Source organism: Phlebotomus papatasi, chromosome 2, assembly GCF_024763615.1.
Source record: "Phlebotomus papatasi isolate M1 chromosome 2, Ppap_2.1, whole genome shotgun sequence".
In the NCBI taxonomy this organism is placed as follows: Eukaryota; Metazoa; Arthropoda; class Insecta; order Diptera; family Psychodidae; genus Phlebotomus; species Phlebotomus papatasi.
Genome location: NC_077223.1, coordinates 92582487 through 92602748, shown reverse-complemented (window position 1 = coordinate 92602748; position 20262 = coordinate 92582487). Strand labels below are relative to the sequence as shown.

General features: G+C 32.6%; 1 protein-coding gene and 1 long non-coding RNA gene across 3 annotated transcripts in view; both read right to left on the bottom strand.

Moving 5' to 3' along the window:
* LOC129802398 (kinesin light chain) overlaps positions 1–20262 on the bottom strand; it is a 41818-nt gene that overhangs the window by 16964 nt on the left and 4592 nt on the right. For both annotated transcript variants that reach the window (XM_055848176.1, XM_055848175.1), the window contains exons 2-3: positions 7214–7646; positions 1900–2697 (exon numbers count right to left, since the gene is read on the bottom strand). In XM_055848176.1, the coding sequence (XP_055704151.1) occupies positions 1900–2697; positions 7214–7646 (1231 nt within the window). The remainder of the gene's footprint in view (positions 1–1899; positions 2698–7213; positions 7647–20262) is intronic.
* Positions 14172–18667, bottom strand: LOC129802416 (uncharacterized). The gene is made up of 3 exons (XR_008751797.1): positions 18495–18667; positions 16281–16348; positions 14172–14481 (listed from the first exon to the last, which is right to left on the bottom strand). It is a non-coding gene; the product is annotated as an uncharacterized LOC129802416 (long non-coding RNA).

Here is a 20262-nt window from a genome sequence, read left to right as displayed (position 1 = left end):
TTCGGACCACAACATATCCAGCGAACGAATTTCAGTAAAACTCACTTTATTGTAACTCTTAGTGGTCAAATATGATACTTTTACAGAGAAAGAATTTTTTCCCCTCTGGGAAATTGAAAAACTCATTGGTACTCTCGTCCCCAAAAGAACGCAAAGGATACAAACTTCAATTTTCCAAAAGCCAATATTATCGATTTTGTGAATTATTTTTGCGTGTCAAAGGACTCCTTTACAATGTTGATAACTAAAACAAGAAGAATTATTGACCAGTATCTTGTGGAATGTCCAGGAAGTGGTCAAGAAGACACCAAATTCCTGCTTTCCAACAGATTCCTCAAAATATTTCACACAATAACAATTTAAAACACGTTTCTCTCAACACGATGTTATTGTAGACACATTAAGCATTCTCAAAAGCATAAAAGACACTTCCTGGACAATCAGAATTCACCAAAATCAGGAAGAATAGGAAAAACTTCCCTGAAAGCAATCTCCCTCGCAGCCAAATGTCTAAATTATCGGCCATATTGGCAAAGATGTCGCAAAAAGCAAATGGCGGGCATTGGCGGGATAACTTTACATTTGACCTCTAGATTTTTGGGAACGAGAGTACCCATCAAGTTTGAAGAAGTTTTTTTGAAAATTTAAGAAAAAATTGTTTTTCGAATTTATGCAATCTGTAATTGTTAGTTATCACACATATTGGCCCCGAGAGGTTTTTCCTTATTCTGGTCTAGAAATATCAAAAAAGTCAGGATATCTGCAAGGAAGCAGAAAATCGAAAATTCACGATTTTTGACCAAAAATATCTAAGTTCAGGAGTTAAATAGGATCCTGCAAAAAATATCCTAGATTTGGACATCCTTATAGTTTGTAATCATCCACAAGAATCGGATTTTTATCGATTCTAAATAGTCCAAAAAAATTCTTTTTTCCATGGGTAGCCAGAGTCCCAAAGGAGACGAAAGAGTTAAGGTCCATTTTTTTTGGAATAAATAATATCCCTATCTTATCATTTACCCGGTAATGTTTCAATTTTTTCTCTAAAATCCTTGATTTATCATTAATGACTCGAAAAGGATAACGTGATCGGATTTACCACTTTAACTAGTATATTCTCCTTGAAAAAAAGAGCTAAGGTTAGATAGGATCATAAAACTGCAAAAGCAAGATTTCTACAAAACAAAATTCGAAGGTCTTCGTACTAAAAAATAAATATTTTTCTTCTAATACTAAGATAAAAATTTCCACAAATATGTGTTAATTCCGTTCAATTTTAAGAAAATAAAACATTCTAGAGTCATTCAGAATGCAAAAATACCATAATTTTTTTTGCCAGATTTTTGGGTATTCTGTCCCACTAATTTTTAGTCGAAATTATGAAGTAGTAGGATTAGCTAGCATATATTTTTTTCTTTATTCATTATTTGTTAAGGAATATATGACTCGAACTGATGAATGTTTATGCTGAATAATCAGTGGCTTGCTCAATATTTCTTAAAAGGCAAACTACCCCATTATTGTCTAATTCTACCCCTCGGTAATGTTGATTCCGTTCCTCAATGCAATTTTGGAAAATTTTTGGTACGATTTATCAATCGGTTTAAATAAAAAATACTGAATTGGAAAAAAATGTTTTCGGGATATTCCAATCTCGAAAAAATTAATAAACTACCGAAATCATGCATACACTAGTACTAGCAGCTTTCTATTTACCGAAAGTTCTAATATCGATCTCTAAGATTCAAAAATTTGAGCCCGATTATTTAGGAAAAAGAAAGAAACAAATTGAGCTCGCACTTTGAAAATGAATTCAAGCATTCCGCGAAGTCTTTTCCGATTTCCCAATTGCTTCCTAAATTATTCAATGTAAAAAAAAATAACAGTAAATTTTCTTACCTGCCAAATGGGCTTGTTATCACCATCAATGGTCCCGAATTCCCTTTCATGAGCCCTCGTCAAGACTTGCTTGTAGAGCACTTCTGCCTCTTTGTATTTGCCCTGTTTGAGGAAACAACTGGCCAGATTATTCTTCGTTTTGGCCACATTGGGATCATCAGGCCCAAGTTTGATTTCATAAATTTCCAATGCACGCTGATAGTACAGTTCAACTTCTTCATATTTGCCCTGATTTTGACACAAAAGAGCCAAATTGTTGAGTTGCTTGGCAACATCCGGATGATCTGTACCAAGAACTTTCTCACGAATTTCGAGAGCTCTCTTGCAAAGTGGCTCAGCATCTTTGTACTTGCCACGTTTGCCATAGAGAACAGCCAAATTATTGAGTGTGGCCGCAACAGCCGGATGATTTTCACCCAGTGTCTTTTCGCGAATTGTCAAGGCATCATTGAGTAAATTTGCAGCCTCCTTGTACTTATTCTGATCACGATAGACAAGGGCCAAGATGTTAAGCATTGTCGCTACATCGGGATGATCATGACCACTTGTCTTCTCCAAATCCTCTAGAGCTTGCTTGCACAGTGGTACGGCTACTTCATAGCGACCCTGTGAAGCATACTGAATCACCAAATTATGGAGTGTACGGAGACGTGCAGGAATTTCATAGCCAGCATTTGCCTGATTGGCAAATTGACTTGGAGGTGTTGGTGACATATTGTGACGCTCCTCTTGCTCATCTTCCGGGAATAGCTCAACAACTGGATCAGCTCGAGGTTTGTCACCACCATCTTCCTGTTCCTGCAATACGAAATACATCAAAACAATTTGTACCTCTTCATCCATTTAATTCTCCCCGGGGTGCTTTAGTTTTTGTATCAAAACTTTAAAGTTCACTAATTCATTTTAAATTGATTTTAATATTGAAAATTGAGATTGAAAATTTCTTTGCAAAAGTCAGTCGAAAGTCGTTTTAGCTTGAGAAAATGTATTTTTATTGGTCAAATGCAAAGGAAGTGTATAAATACAGGAATCGTTTTTCAATTTTTTTTACTATAAGTAAATCGAAATGAGATATCAACTTTAAATCGTCGATGACCCCCCCCAATGATAAAATATTAAAAAATATTATCAATATTATAAAAATACCATATAGTGTTTTTTTGTTGGTGTTTATAGGAAATCTATTCCATCTCCACCAAAATCATATTTTTTATTTAAAAAAAAAAAAAATGACGAGCTAGATCCCCGGATAACACAAGGTAACCTGTTACTAAAGCAATGCTACAAATTATGAGCATTGTCCATGTTCTTAAATAAAGGCTTTGTCCATGTGCATTACATAAGTCCTTACACTAACAAAAAACCTAAAAAGTTAAAACAACTCTATGGCAGAGTTGAATTAACTCTACGAATATCGACGTAAGTGTTACTCTTTTTCGTTGTAAATTTTAGTAAATAGAGTTGAAATAACTCTTCGTGCGAGTTGAATTAATTCGTCGGATATCGATGTAATTATTACTCTTTCTCGATGTAAAATTTCTTCTCGACTGAAGTATATGCTTAAGTGTTTTCGTTTTAAAAATATACGTCAGTCAAGAAGATTTTCGTGGGACAATGTTCATAAGGAACATCAATTAGAAATATATATGCCTAACAGTGCTACACGAAGACATGTGCGTGCATCATACGTGATTTTTTCGCTCGGAACATAGGGAAATTGAGGTCCAGAGAATATTAATAAAGAAAATGATAAAATAAAGAAAAGCATAAAATTGCAAAACATATTCATTTTGGGATTTGAAAGTTATTTTAAGTCTAAAAAAGATTTTTTTAATTCTTGAAACGAGTTAAAACTTTTAAAATGAGTTATTTTCAGTCTTAAAAAGAGTTATTTACACTCTTTTGTCATGTAAATTTTAGGAAAAAACCACTCTTCCGAATATTATACCTAAATAAAAGTAAAATCAACTCTAAAATACAGTTAATCGAAAATCACAACGAAAAAGAGTTAATTCAATATCGATTCGAGTAAGTTTTACTCGATTATTTTTCTGAAAATAAGAACTACTTATTAAGTACTTAATTAAGGCATTTTTAGAGGATTGCAGTGACATCTGGTGGGAAAAAATGAAGACTAGAAAAGTGAATGTGACGGCCATATATGAACCATTGGATGGGAAAAGAAAGTGCAAAATGAATTCTCAGAAAAACATAACTTCTAAAATTTTATTTAAAAAAAAAAGTGTTTTCTTTCATTTCCAACCTTCCTAAAATTTTTCGTCATTTAGTAACAACTCTTTTAAAAACGAAAATTGGATAATCCTACGGAGTCTATGTTGATTAGGAAAGGTTAACTGAAAGCCTTCCATTTAGTCCTAAGAGTACAAAACCTGAAATTGTAATTTCAACTACAAATGCCACAAATTCTCAAATTTGCCTAAATTTTTTGTGCTCTCAATTTGCTATTCAGGAGTGTAAATTGCAAAACAGTGTCTCATATTCTGTCCATTCTGTCACAACTTCCCTTTAGATCGTGATCCGGGAGTGAAAGCTACTCAAGAGATTTTTAAATTCCGATAAATCATCTCTCTATTCCCACCAGAGTATAATCCGGGAGTTTAAAGTACCCCCGAAGAGTATCGGTATCTGATATCTTTTCCCTTTAGCCCCATAAACTTGGTTTCCGAGAATCTAACTTTACCAAATTTCCACGATTCTTTTTCAACAAGAAAAATAAAAATGATGCCACGCCATTCAAAAAAGGAACTTAGCCTTCAATGTTGAGAGTCGACCGTTAGGATGATATGAGTCAGGTTTTGGAATTTCGGTCTAGAAACTTTCTTGTTCTTCTTTATGCTTTTATTGGCCGACGTTTCGATCCTTGGTTGGGACCTTCTTCAGGGCATCAAAAACTGGGAGAACAATTGTAAATATTAATTCAGTGAAAGTTGATGGTGTTGAATTAATATTTACAATTGTTCTCCCAGTTTTTGATGCCCTGATGCTTGCACCGTGCGGGACTTGAACTCACAACTGTGAGAGTCGAGCCAGAAATCTCACAGCCCAAGACCCAATGATCTTGCCTATGCGCCACTGAGATCCCCAAATGACCACGCAAATGAGATCATTTCATTTTTACTGCTTAAGAGAGAGCAATTACATCATAAACTTTTTTTCAACTGGTGAAACGGCTAGAGGCTTAACGGTAAGAGATATTGACTTCCGGTCTTCGATAAGCCCCCCCTCCGTTCCCTCCAAAACCATTTTTTTCGGTTTATTTCGAAAACGGCTCCTTGATTTTTTTTTCATTTTCAAATATGTTTTGGAGATAGTCAAGGTGAATATTTCGTTCTTAGACGAAAAACTATTTCGAAAAACATTTCGATATCGAATTTTGGAAAGTTAAATTGAAACCACGTTGGTGGGCCTATTTGTAAGATCTTGAAATTTCCAACTCGACTATATCGGACTTAATCGGTCATGCGTCGGTAAAGTTACCATATAAATTATAAAACTTTCTCGAATTAAATTTTTTTTTGTCCTTATGATTGTAACTCATGCTAAAACACTCTAAAATCTGCTTTTCTTAAGCAATTTATGATTTTGGAATGGTTTTCTAAAACCGGTATGTACCCGAATACCACGCGAAAAGATAATATGTACGAAGAACTCTTTCTCACGAGTTCGAGTAATCTGTAAAGCTGGGACATTTTGCATTGTCTTTTTCGTGAATATTTTGTTTTTAGTAGGGGAAAGTACGCTCCCTTCGAACGTTCATGCCTTCGAATAACGTGAATTTCTTTTGTTTTTCCTAAGAGAATTACACATTTCCATTAAATATTAGTTGGCTTATCATCAATTGTTGATAATTCGGTGATAAAATTAGTGTAAATCTTTTACGAAAAACAAATGAAATTAACATTATTCGAAGGCATGAACGTTCGAAGGGAGAGCACTTTCCCCTATATGGTTGTTCTCATGTGCCTTTGCGTTATACGACTTTTATCTAATGTTATTTCCTGTCACGACTATTTTCCCCAATCATCGTCGTCGTGTTCCAAAAAACCAACACAAAAAAGTCGATAAAGCAGAGCCATATAAGCACAGCCATGTACTAACGTTCCGGAAAAAATGGCTTCTTTACATTTTTCATGAATAATAAAATCAGCATCATTTGAAAAATGAACAATTTTTTTTAGTGAAGGGTTGTTTCATCTAAAATGTTTTCTTGTGTATTTTGTGAAACATCCTGCGTTTCATTCACAACTGCGTCCTTTGTATTTGGTGAAATATCCTGAAAGGGAGTTCCATCTAAAATTATTTCTTGTGTATTTTGTGAAACATCCTGAGGAGTTTCTTTAATCACTGAGAGATTATATGATTTTAATCTCTTAATATGAGAAGCGTTTTTGTGTTTGTTTGTTTTTGGGCTCGGACGTCTATTCCAAAATGTGGAAGGATCTACCTCATCTAAGGTTGGGATTGGAGATCCACGGGATTTCTTTCTCTTGGTAGTATATGAATTGATATTCAGATTAACTTTTGCGATATCGCTCTTTAAAATTGTTCGTATCGCTTTGTGACAAATCGTCCGGCTTCTTTATGGGACTCACCTTTAAAATAGTTATTCTTAATAACATTAAAATAACTTTCTACTACCCCATTTGTCAAAGGTTCTTTTACTGTTCTCAAGTTCTTCTACATAATCGACTGTTCTTTATATTGGTTCCTGCCTCGACTGTTTCGATGAAAGTCGGGACATCAACCAACACAAAGAAAAGTCGATAATGCAGAAGTACTTGAGAACAGTAGTGCTGAAAAAATGCCTACAGTAGACTCTCGCTCAATCGGCTCTTTTTCAATCGGGCCAAAAATTTTGTTAACAATTTTTACGTTTAATTATGAAGCTAATTTTCTCAAATTCGATGTAGTTCTTCCTATTTTATCGTGAGTCTTTAAAATTGAGCGCTTTTTGTGGAATTTACAAAGGTTTTGACGCCCAAATCTATTGATAAACCGGATAACATTTTGCCCCAAATGCCCAATTAAGAGAGAGTCTACTGTAAATGAAAACATCTTTAATCTTTATTGGAATAGCACTATAAGCCAGGAATGGACTAAAATAATATTCCCTACCCTTTATGAAAAGGAAAACTATTAGAAGTAAATATAGACTTTAAGAGGGTTAAGCCCGCAATTGTAGCTGACCGGAAAACTTTCTCACGTGATCAGAAAGTTGGGAAAATGGAATTACCGGAATTACTATAGGAATCTCACATAAATTAAGTAAGAAAAATGAGTCAAATTTTCTCACCTGATTCTCATCGTATTTGCGAATGGAATTGATAAACTCCAAATGTTTCTTCTCCTCCTCCAACTGTGCCACCGTTTGTTCTGAAGCTTGAAGCTTTTGCTGCGTATTGGCCAATTCATCCCTCAGCCAGGCATTTTCTTGACACAGACGCCTCACTTGAGTGCGCAATTTCTGCTTTTCCGCCTCGACATTCTGCAAATGCGACACAAGTGCCAGCATCACCTGTGCTTCCCCCAAACCCAATTCAATGCTGTCAATATTCTTCTGGACAATATCTGATTTTTCTGTATCATGACGCGCCTCCCGGAGACCTGTCATCAGAGACACATGCTCCAGTCTCAGAGCCTCCAAGCCCTGCAGAACTGTCTTGGTATTTGCCACAATCTCCTCCTGAGTCATCTGCGTCATTTTGCCAATACTCTCAATTTTACGACTGAACCAAAAAACAGAGAAAGAAAATAATTCAGTGATTTACTACCTTTGTCAATTTACTGCAATCAATAAACTTTTACTAACACTTTGCTGATTAATTAAAAACAAAATAATTAAATAGAGAGTTATAGAGATCTTTCAAAATAGTCCAAACTATATCACTTTAATTTTGTCATCTTTTACTACTATTGTGGTATCATTAAAATTGTATAGAGCTATTCCCACGTCCGTTTCTGAAGGAGGAAATGGGATCCAACATTACAAATGCTGACGATGTGTCTGCAGAAAAATGTCACGCTAGGAAATATAATATTCTATCTTTATATGTTTCTAACTGAATTTATTATGCGGCACTATTTTTATAATTTCGCAATTGCGGTAGAAATAAATAACACATAAAAAGTTGTATAGATGAAATTTACTCGTGTTGGACAGCACTCTGCAAAAATTCATATAATTCCTGGCGCATGCACTCAACATAATTATTTATTGTATAGTTTTAGAGTGAAATGCTCTCCATTCTCATCCAATGGAAAAATTAGTATAATACAAAAGCTGGCACTAATCAACTCATCAGTCATGGCTAAAAATAAATTTCAACTTCTTCATATTAATCAACATGCAAACGATTTTACATCTTGATGTTCCTCTATATCTTCATGCAAAATGACACAGGTTAATTCATAAGAACATGTTTAATAGTTCCTTAAGAGATGTCTAGCATGATTTTAGAGTGTAATCACGATATAAAAATGTTATTCTTCAAAACAGATAAAATTACACGATTCATCAAGGGGTAACTCATATTGAGAAACCCACGTCAATTGTCCGAGAAACGCTTCGCGAAACCCAAGAAACCCACTTTTTGCATCGCAAAACCCGAGAAACCCAAAAAATGCATCGCGAAACCCAAGAAACCCAAAAATTGCATTGCAAAACCCGAGAAACCCAAAGTTTGCATCGAGAAACCCGAGAAACCCAAGAATTGCATCACGAAATCCGAGAAACCCAATTTATGCATCGCGAAACCCGAGAAACCCACTTTTTGCATCGCGAAACCCGAGAAACCAGAAACCCTTGTCATAAAAAATGGGAATGTGTTACCCATTGCGATTTATTATTTCAATGATTTGTAAATAAAATTAGTAATTAGCCTAAATCAGCTTATTGCCAGTGAGATTCTTAATGTGAGCCAACTCGGAATAGATGTAAATACAATTTCAAGCTGCAGTTTGAAATTTTCACGGAGCCAAACCATCAAATTTAAAGCGGAAGATCAATTTTCGAACTTTGACTCATTAAAGCGCCTTAGGGTTAAGTTCTTTTTTTATGAAGAACGTAAGGAAAATCTATAACACAGTATCAGCCAAAAGATTCTTAACACAGCTATGTTCGAGAAATCAGCATTAATTAATTAATTCAAATTGCCTCATTTCAAAAATAATTGTTTTCCAAAAGGTGATCATTTTTCATTGGCCAAAAGTTTCTTGACACATTTAGAAAAGTGTCTCAAAATGGTCAAATACGTGCAATCAACATCTTGGTACCAGTTATATTATGAAATTGTTTTATTTGAGAGGCAAATGGTCGTTTTGCAGATTTATAAAATACTCAGTGGTCAATATATGCCTATAATGCCCAACGCACAGTAACTTTTGTTTGTAAACATGTTTTCGGAGCTTCCTGTGAGAGGAAGTGAGATCTAGATCTAGTCATCTCGCTCACTCTCATAGGTAGTTTCGAAAACATGTTTACAAAAGTTATTCTGCGTTGGGCATTATGACCAGCGCACAATAACTGAGTAAAATTTCCCATGAGAATGAGCAAGATGACTAGATCTAGATCTCACTTACTCTCATTGAAATGTCAAAAACATGTTTAATAAACAGAACTTATTGTGCGTTGGGCATAAAAGTGATGAAAAATAATAAATAATGCCTTTTGGGTTGATTTATATTTATATTTTAGGTTAAAATGACAAGATACAAAAAGCTAAAAGTTGGAAAATCATCCAGAGAAACTGCCAGAAAATTACGACAGGATATACACAAAATCTTAAAAATTTATGATAATGACACAGGAGTATATCTGAGAAACGTTACTGGTAGATTCAGAGGTTTAACACTCACGGTTGAAAACCACATTGTAAGTACCTCTGAGTCATCTCAATGATATTATCTGTTCTAAAAATTCAAAATTATTTGGATACTGAAAGGAAACAGGCCTCAAATATTACAAAAATCAAGTGCAATTTGAGAAAAATGGTAAGAATATTTCGACGACTCAGAATATAAGTCGAACAACTCGAGTTTTTACAAAAATCGTTTTATTCGCATTTTGGATACTTCTTTATATCCTCTACATTCACTGTGAATATTATACTTGAAAGATGATCATTTTCAAAGTTATAGAGATTTTAAATCTCAAAAATCCTATTACTCTGCATGTAAATTCTCAGCTTCAAATCGCTCTCCTGTAAAATTTGCCTACTGCGAGTTATTGGTTTCTTATTTTGAGCGGTCGATTTGGTCTAGAATTTAATAGATAAGGATGCCCAATGTGAATAAAAGGTTGCAATTTTGCTTGAAACACATTAAAAAAGTTAATCTAGAATTGAAACAATTCTATGACCTAATTGATTTAAATTGTGTCATAGTGATGTACTAAAATTTTATCTCGACTGAAGTATACAAGGTATATTCAAAAAATAAAGTAAATTTTCACATTTCTCGTGCCATATACATTAAATTCTTGACTTTTCTTTCTTGATATCTTGGTAGACATGTCCCTAATATATTTGGTGTAATCAGCCTTATTGCACTTAGTCTTTTATAAATATAAACATTAACTTTAACTAAATAAAAGCCTTTACGATATTTTAAAGCCTCCTTTTAAGATATTTGATTAGTTATGCAATGATAAAGATAAATCGGATAAACTTTAAACGGGCTTCAAAGACTTAGACATATGGCTTAACTCCTCTCCTTTCTTATCAGATAAGATGTTTGGGAAAAATTTGACTGAGTATTGTATATTAAAGGCAAGTGATCCATTAGATTAAAAAAACATTAAAATTACTAGGAAGTGAGTTAATCCTCAAGTCTGGAACTGTATAAGAGTATTTTGTGCAAACCGATTAAAAAACCTCGAGTTCAAAAATAAATAAATAAATAAATATAAAAAAAGGAAAAAAAAATCAAAAATGTCCAACGCACAATAACTTTTGTTTTGTAAACATGTTTTTGATGTCTCAATAAGAGTGAGTGAGATCTAGATCTAGTCATCTCAGTCACTCTCATATGAAATTTTGAAAACATATTTACAAACAAAAATTACTGTGCGCTGGTAATAAAGAAGAGAAAAGATAAAGAAATTGGAAAAAGGAAAATAAACAAAATATTCAATATTCACTAAGGTTGTTGCAAAAAACTAATTTCAATACTTGGTTTCACTTAAATTTTAAAACAACATTTCACAACATGAAAGAGTCCATTTTAAATGATTTTGAGTAAATTTCTTCTTTTTTAGTGAGAGTTAGCATTATCGCACATTAAGATCTGATGAATAAAACCGGAGTTTTGATCATTTTAAAATTTTTAATCCTCGATAGGAAACTATATCTAAGCTCCATCGTAAACGCAATTTAATGTTTCGGAAAGACTAGGGTAAAACAGCCTAATTCAAAAACACTCCAAGTAATAGTATACTTTTTTTATTTTCGATTTTCGATTTATCTGGAGCGCACATGTTGCAAATAATAGGATTGTGAAAAATTCCCATTTCACGCAAGTTCTGTATTAGGCTATTCTGTTGCTTCTTAAGCTCAAAACCACAATGCTTCACAGACACTAGACTTTATTTGGGCACAATATTAGCCGAACTCCCCGATTCAGTCACTTGCGGTGCTATTTATGACTTAACATTATTGATAAATATCGCTGACTGAATCGGGACGTTGCAGTAAGTACAAATATTTTAATTCTACATTTAAATTAGGGTATATCCGCGCTCCGCAACAATTCTACCCTAGTGTTTCTTTTGTTTTTCCGTCTATAAGATATGGGCCTAGAGACTAAACGATTGTGGATATCAACTTGAGGTTTCCAACATCGCCTGTAATTACTCTATGTAGGTTTTTTTTTTTGTTTTTAAGCTTGTCTCAGAGTTTTCTTACTTTATTTCGATAGTTATTACTTTAAATATTTGCGTTCTAGAATTATTTATGATCAAGGATATGGATGATACTCCTTTAAGGCCTCTACACACTGAAAGCAATTTTCGTCAAAAATTACTTGTTTGAAGGAAATCGTGTGCATTGCTGTAGGTGGAAACGTAAAAATTCTATCAAGAATGCAATTTTTGACGAAAATTGCTCCCAATGTGTAGAGGCCATTAGGGATGCTATAATCAATAATGAAATCTTAATTTATTTTTAACCTAAAATTTTTATTATACAGTAGACTCTCGCTCAATCGGCTCTTTTTCAATCGGGCGAAAAATTTTGTTGACAATTTTTACGTTTAATTACACTGTGCAACAATTTCAAACTTTTTTTTTGTCGCCGGGTTCTCATGCTACTTTTTCTATTGCTAGGGTCAAATGATTTACGAAAATACTTATCATTTTGATTTCATTTGGATTTTGCGACTGGTATTTACGAAAAACGGTTTTTTCCGTTTTTTGATGCTTGGGTGCCTATATCTCCGAATCTACTGAACCGATTTATTTCTCACTAAGGAATAATTTGTTCTCCTTTAGATGCCCGATAAATCCTCTGAACAGATGAAGTTCGTACAACCGACACCAGGGGCGCTGTAGTCCCATAAATGTCAGAAAACATGTAAAAATCGAAATTTGTAGCAACTTTGATCAAGAATATCTCGAAAACTAAAACTGTTCTTAACAATCTTATTTATGGGTTTGATAGAGAATTTTATTAGCTACATTTTTGTTCATATACAACTTTTTGCTCAGATTATTTTTTAGCCTCGAAATAGAGGTTCAAACGAAAAATGAGCACCCAGCCAACTAGAGAAAACCCTCATTATTTCACACATTTTGACTTTTTCTTTTCAAGTTGAGGTAAATCCAGGATATTTTCATACTTTTTCTAAATTGCATAAGTTTAATAAATATATACATATTTTTTCTTTTACATCGGAAAATTTCTTAGCCCAAGATACACAGTCTCAAAGATGGCGTGACGCGCTTCATATTTCACTTGTGATTTTTGACAAAAATTTTAAAGTGCTCTATTTCGGGAAGAGGCCAAGATATTTTTTGCTATTTTTTTTTTAAATCTGACATGTAATTTTATTCTCTTTAAAGGCGTTTCCAAACTTTCCCCTATCATTGTAGGAAGCAACGTCAAAATAAAAAAAGGCAATTTGTTTATGAAAATTGATTCTAGTGTATAGACACCATAAATCGACATACTTTTGATTTTTTTTTAATTAAAAAGTATATTATTAACATAAAAAACTACATTCCCTCAAAGAAAGAGGGTCCACTTTTTTGTTGAACTACTTAATTTTTTTTTTGGAAATTCCCCAAAACAATTGAGTAGTTAAACTCAAAAATGGATAGACTTCTTTTCAGGGAGTATAGCACCACAATAGTATTTACCAAAAGGAAAAATATTGAAACTTTTGGATTTGGTATTTAAAAAAAAAGAGTCCAAAAAATTTTTTTTTGTCAAAAACAAAACTTTAACATATATTTGGCACATATACTCTATTTTGAAAATGTTTTAGACTTTTATTGCGAAATATATAAATAAAAAGTCCAGTACGACTCTGATAGTATTAATTCCTAAAAATTTCAAACACAGTGAAAAATATGTAAAAATATGTAAAATTTCAAATTTAATGTCAAACTTTTAAACTACTTTTGTCGAGTAACAATCTGAGTCAATTTTGAATGAGTGAAATAGTAACTTCAACAAGAAAAATAACTTAGAATATTGCAGACATGACATGTGTTGACTCTATTGGAGTCGTACTGTATTTTTTTCGAAAAGTAAAGTGATCAAAGTCTAAAACATTTTAAAAAAAAATAGCGTATATGTACTAAAAATGTGAAAAACTTTTGTTTTTACCAAAAAAAAAATTTGAACTTTTTTTTCTTTTAAATACCAAATCCAAAAGTTTCAATATTTTTCCTTTTGGTAAATACTATTGTGGTGCTATACTCCCTGAAAAGAAGTCTATCCATTTTTGAGTTTAACTACTCAATTGTTTTGGGGAATTTCCAAAAAAAAAAAATTAAGTAGTTCAACAAAAAAGTGGACCCTCTTTCTTTGAGGGAATGTAGTTTTTTATGTTAATAATATACTTTTTAATTTAAAAAAAATCAAAAGTATGTCGATTTATGGTGTCTATACACTACACAGTAAAAAATAATTACTACGATTATCGCGTGTAATGGGAGAGCATCGATTTTCGTAGTAATTTTCGCTGAATTTTTCTAGTTGAATTCAACCCGTTGAATTTTTTCTAAGTTGAAAATTTTTAGTTTAAAATTTTTAAAGTTGAATTTAGTGGACTGAATTTTTTTTCTGTTTAATTTTGCTTAGTTGAATCAATTTAGTTGATTTTTCTTAGCTGAAATTTTTTTTTTGGTTGAATTTTCTTTTGGTTTATTTCTTTTCTATAAATCATAAATAAAACAAATTTAAATAAAATTTAGAATATATTTTTTTATTTGCTTTGTTTTTTCACAGTAATTTTTTTAATTAGTTGCATGACGCGACGTAATAACCACTGAAAGCGCCTCCCAAAGCATCTTGTATGGATCAGTGGCCCGTGGGTAGTCAAAGCATTCAGGAATGTCCTTGTCTAAAAAAGAATAAAATTTGTAAATATAAAAGTTAGGTATGGGAAAAGTTGTGTAATATTACAAGCATTGTAGTCATAAGTCTTAAAATTACTATTTTATTTTAAGTAATATTAGCACATTATTAGGAAAATTTATGTTTGCGTTTGGAGTTACGTGAAAATTTTTAAAATTACAGTGCCATACTATTACAATTCTTTTACGATTCTTATAAAGCAAAGTTCCATGATTAAAAGTGAAGTCGCTTAAGTTGCAAAAGCACTCTCAATTTTAAATAAGACTTGGGTAGTTTTAGCCAGAAAATGAAGTTTTTTCTTCGCGCATTATTTGTGAAAAAAATGATAAGGTTTGTCTCAGGTTTTTATGTTTCAAAAAGAATTAGGATATTGGTTGTGTAAAACCGTCTTTTCAAAATGTGTTTTTTAAATTAATTGAATTTTCCAATTGGTCAAAATTTTAATAAAAACTATTAAAATTCTTTTAGAATATTTCACAAAGAATCTCATGATGAAAAGATATTGAAAAAAAAAAATTTATTCGGCTTAAAAATGCACTTGAAATTCAACCTTTTCTTAAGTGTTTCCAAAGTTTACCCTATAGGAATGTGTTTTTACTTTTATTAAAAAATACTTTTTGCTCAATGTACATTTTAAGGAAAACGCTAAAAATTCATTGTCTAATTGTACTTCTGACTAATTTTACCATGGTCTCCCCTACCTACACAGAAAAATTAAACACAAATTTAAATCAACTCAAAAAACGACAGTAGGGGAAAGTGGTCTGCCTTTGAACGAAAAATGATGTTCAAAATTTGAGATTTTTTCAGAGTAAACTACAAGATGAGTTTTACTTTGCACTACACCAAAAAATTCTCTTGTTCATTAAGCTTCTATGCTTACCCCATTCAGCACTCGCAAGTTCTCAGTTTTTCCTGGTGAGGAACTTGAAAATGTAATGTCGATATATTCAAAGGCAGCCTGCATGGTCTGCCTTTGAATGTGGTTGGGCAGCCTTTGAATCTTAATTTTTCACTGAGAATATTAGGGCTGTAACATTAAACGGCCCATAATTGATTAGCATGAACCCTAATGCACTCAATAAAACCACCACTGTAGTCAAAAGTCATTATAAAACAACATTTTTTACATTTCTCTGAAGCACTGTTTTTCACTTGAAAATTTGTAATAAAACGCGATTGAAGTTGACAATTGTCAGTTTGAAACATCCTGGCCGGAGCAAGATAGCATGTTATATGTATTTGTATGACATTCGTCAGACCAAGGTAGGAGTTCTATTCTGCTCCCGGACAGGAAGCTGTCAGATGTTTCAATGTATGGAAAAAGAGGATTCAAAGGCACACAACATTAAGATTCAAAGGCTGCCGCAGAGCAATATTTGCAAACTTTTATCATCCACAAAATTTGTCTCATTTGAATCAAAATGTATTTGGAGAAATACCATCCAAGAATAACCTTCTATGACTCACAATAGAAGATTTGTTCGAAAAATTATTTTGATTATGAAAAACACATGAATTGTGGAACATCAAAATTACAGTTTAAAGCTCAGTTTCGTTTTTTTGCCCTAGCACCTAGAAAATAAGAGATAAGGTCTGCATTTTTTGATGACCTGTGAGGATTATGAATAGCTATCTAATAGTTAATAGAAAAAAATTTATGCTTCAAAGAAAAATTAAAAAATTACAATATTCAAAGGCTGCCGCATTCAAAGGCAGACCACTTTCCCCTACTTGTATCTCTACAACCACAATGCTTCTAAATTTTTTACTGTGTAAACTTACCTAATATATGTATGAATAGCATTCCCTCTGGAGGTTTAATACGTTTAATATCGGTCCCCAGTCCCCGTCTGTAAATATTAAGATCAAAGTAGATTTTAAAAGAAAGAAACTATAACTATATTCTATATCTAAAATCATTAAAAAAATGGATGATACAGCGTTCTAGATTAGCAAAATTCTTGACTAACGAAATAGATATTTCCGTGACTATTTTCATTTTAGATTATGGTTTGATTGTTTGATACATACTAACTTACTACAGATTGAATTAATTCATAAGTGGCAAAAAACAAATTTGATTAGCAAAACAATAAATTTGGTCAAAAATTTAATTTTATTACTATAGATTTAGCCATTCAGATATATCCAAAATATTTAAGAAAGAAAGGTATGTGAATTTTGATTTCAAGTTGAATAGAACTAAATTTGTATTTATTTATTTATATATTTATTTCCCTTTGATTTCGACCAGTAAAAAATTATACAATGGAAATACTCTGTGAAGTGGTTAAATTTGAGAAAACTTTTCAGAATAAATTGTATTAGGGTAAAATTTGGAATGTGAGACAGTTTGGAAAGTGGGACCAAGCAATGTGAAATGTGGGACACCTCCCTCAAAATTTGATAATAAACCAATTAAATATTATAATTTTCGATCAAACGAATATTAATCCTAATTTTGTGATTATTTGAGAAGTTAAAAATGCAAAAGGCGTTACTAAACAATAAAAGAGTGACTTGCAAAAAGAATTTGAAAAATGTATTGCATGCGTGATGTTCGTAACCTTAACGCGGTAGCTGTCATTTTCTCTATTTATTATGGAAGTTGATAGGAGAATCTCAAAGTCTTTTGCTTGATTTCTTGGCAAAATTTGTGATTTATTATTAAGTGCGCAGTGAAATTTAAAGGATATACATCCATTTAAAACGTGAATAAAAAATATTTGTGAAATATTTAAGTTAAAAAGAGAGAAAAGTGATTTTATTTTGTGTTGCATTCAAAACAACTTTTTTGAAATCATGGACAAGTTGTTTTTGTGAATAAATTTGGTACTTTTGTGTAGTGAAATCACATCAACAAGGAAGAAAACCATCCCTAAGTATCCGGAGATATAGTTGCAACAACAGTAGCAGCTGTTAAGGAGGTAATTTCCTGGAGAAAGGCTACCAAAGCCATCCAGATTCCCAAGACCACCTTGTTTGACAGTTTGGTCAGCGAAAATACGTGGAAAACCTGGAAAAGGGCAAGTACTGAAGTACTGCAGTACTTCCGAAGCACCTGGAAATGGACCTGGGCAGTTTGGGTAAAGAAATGTACTAAAAATTGTATCCTCATCAAAGATGTAATTGCTGGACACTGCAGCGCGCCTGTTTGAAATTTACGGAACCTCTTTTTGTTGGTACGTCCAGGAAGTTCTTGGTAATTTGGATTACTTGAGCGTCACTAGGAGAAAAAGGGCATAACCATACAACCATCCAATGCAAGTATTGCGCAGAAAAACCACACCAATTGGTTTTTGTACGTATTTCATAAATTATTTTGTCATTAATATCCATCTGTGTCCACCTTTCCAAAAGTTTTTGTCCCACTTTCCAAAATTTTGTCCATCTTTTTAAAATGTGTTCTTTTCTCAATTGTTTGAATTTTCCAATTAATCAGTCGAAATTTGTAATAAAAGTTGTGAAAATTCTGTTAGAATACTTCACAAGGAATCCCATGACGCAAAGAAAAAGAAAAAAATAAATATTTATCCAACTCAAAAATGTATTTCAAATTGAAATTTTTCTTAAGTGTCCCACTTTCCAAAGTTCACCCTACTAAAAATTTTTATTAATATAGCTAAATTTTGAAAAATTACTTTAGGAGTACAGAATCTAAGACATAAGTGCGAGCATTTCGCAAAGCTTGAATGCTTTGCGCTCTTTACTCTAATGGGCAAAAACAATTTTTTTTCGCTTATTTTGCTCCTTTAGCCCATTTTGAGGATTAAGGGAGATACACAAGATACACAAGTTTGGAGCACAAGAGTTTTCTTTTGCTTGGATTTTTTTATTTTGGGAGCTCAGACAGTCAGATTCAGATTTCCATGCGTGGAGCTGATCGATGTCGAATGTATTCCAACGTTTAATAGAATTTTCGTGAATTTTTCACAATCCAGGAAATCTATCTGACTTACTGTGTCCCTGGGTTTAGTAAAATGATCAAAAACTTACCGTAAAACAGTCAATAAATGTTGAAATTGCCTGCAGCTTCTTGCACTTGTTTGCACAATGCACTTTCATGAACTTCTAACGTCGCCACATGTTCATTACGACGATAATTGGTTGAAAATTCAAGTAAAGATTGAATTTTACAACGATAATCGTTGAAAAGCTCAACTCAAGGTTTAAAATTGCAACAATAATCAGATGAAAATTTCAACTTTCAGTTGAAAATTCAACTAAAGTTAAATTTTCAACTGATAGTTTAATTTTCAAGTAAAAGTTGAATTTTACAGCAATAATCGTTTGAAATTTCAACTTTTTGTTCTAATATTACTACGATTATCGGTTTAATGTCGGGAATTCAACTAGAAAAATTCATCTTGTTTTTACTGTGTAGAATCAATTTTCATAAACAAATTGCCTTTTTTTTATTTTGACGTTGCTTCCTACAATGATAGGGGAAAGTTTGGAGACGCCTTTAAAGAGAATAAAATTACATGTCAGATTTTAAAAAAAAATAGCAAAAAATATCTTGGCCTCTTCCCGAAATAGAGCACTTTAAAATTTTTGTCAAAAATCACAAGTGAAATATGAAGCGCGTCACGCCATCTTTGAGACTGTGTATCTTGGGCTAAGAAATTTTCCGATGTAAAAGAAAAAATATGTATATATTTATTAAACTTATGCAATTTAGAAAAAGTATGAAAATATCCTGGATTTACCTCAACTTGAAAAGAAAAAGTCAAAATGTGTGAAATAATGAGGGTTTTCTCTAGTTGGCTGGGTGCTCATTTTTCGTTTGAACCTCTATTTCGAGGCTAAAAAATAATCTGAGCAAAAAGTTGTATATGAACAAAAATGTAGCTAATAAAATTCTCTATCAAACCCATAAATAAGATTGTTAAGAACAGTTTTAGTTTTCGAGATATTCTTGATCAAAGTTGCTACAAATTTCGATTTTTACATGTTTTCTGACATTTATGGGACTACAGCGCCCCTGGTGTCGGTTGTACGAACTTCATCTGTTCAGAGGATTTATCGGGCATCTAAAGGAGAACAAATTATTCCTTAGTGAGAAATAAATCGGTTCAGTAGATTCGGAGATATAGGCACCCAAGCATCAAAAAACGGAAAAAACCGTTTTTCGTAAATACCAGTCGCAAAATCCAAATGAAATCAAAATGATAAGTATTTTCGTAAATCATTTGACCCTAGCAATAGAAAAAGTAGCATGAGAACCCGGCGACAAAATCATCGTTGCACAGTGTTATGAAGCTAATTTGCTCAAATTCGCTGTAGTTTTTCCTATTTTATCGTGATCCTTTATAATTGAGCGCTTTTTGTGGAATTTACAAAGGCTTTGACGCTCAATTCTATCGATAAACCGGATGACGTTTCGCCCTAAATGCCCATTTGAGGGAGAGTCTACTGTATATCGTTTTAGGAAGTATATGAGTTGACTTATAAATGACCCATTTTGAGTACTTGATAACTGGTATGATAGTTCGGGTTACAAGAAATTTTCTGACGCTAAGGGTACTCGATTTTCATTCAGTAAGCATCACTTAAATGAATAATATTGTTAATTAGGTTAATAACAATACTATTTGCCTTTATTTGACTTTTATCATTCAGTATATGTAATTCATAGTAATAACAACAAAAAGAAAGAACCTTGAACGTTACTAAACACTTTTTACTTTTCACCGCGATTTGAAAAACAATCAAAAGTGCAACAAAAAGCTGTTATTAAGATCTCTAATTGCCGTATTAATTT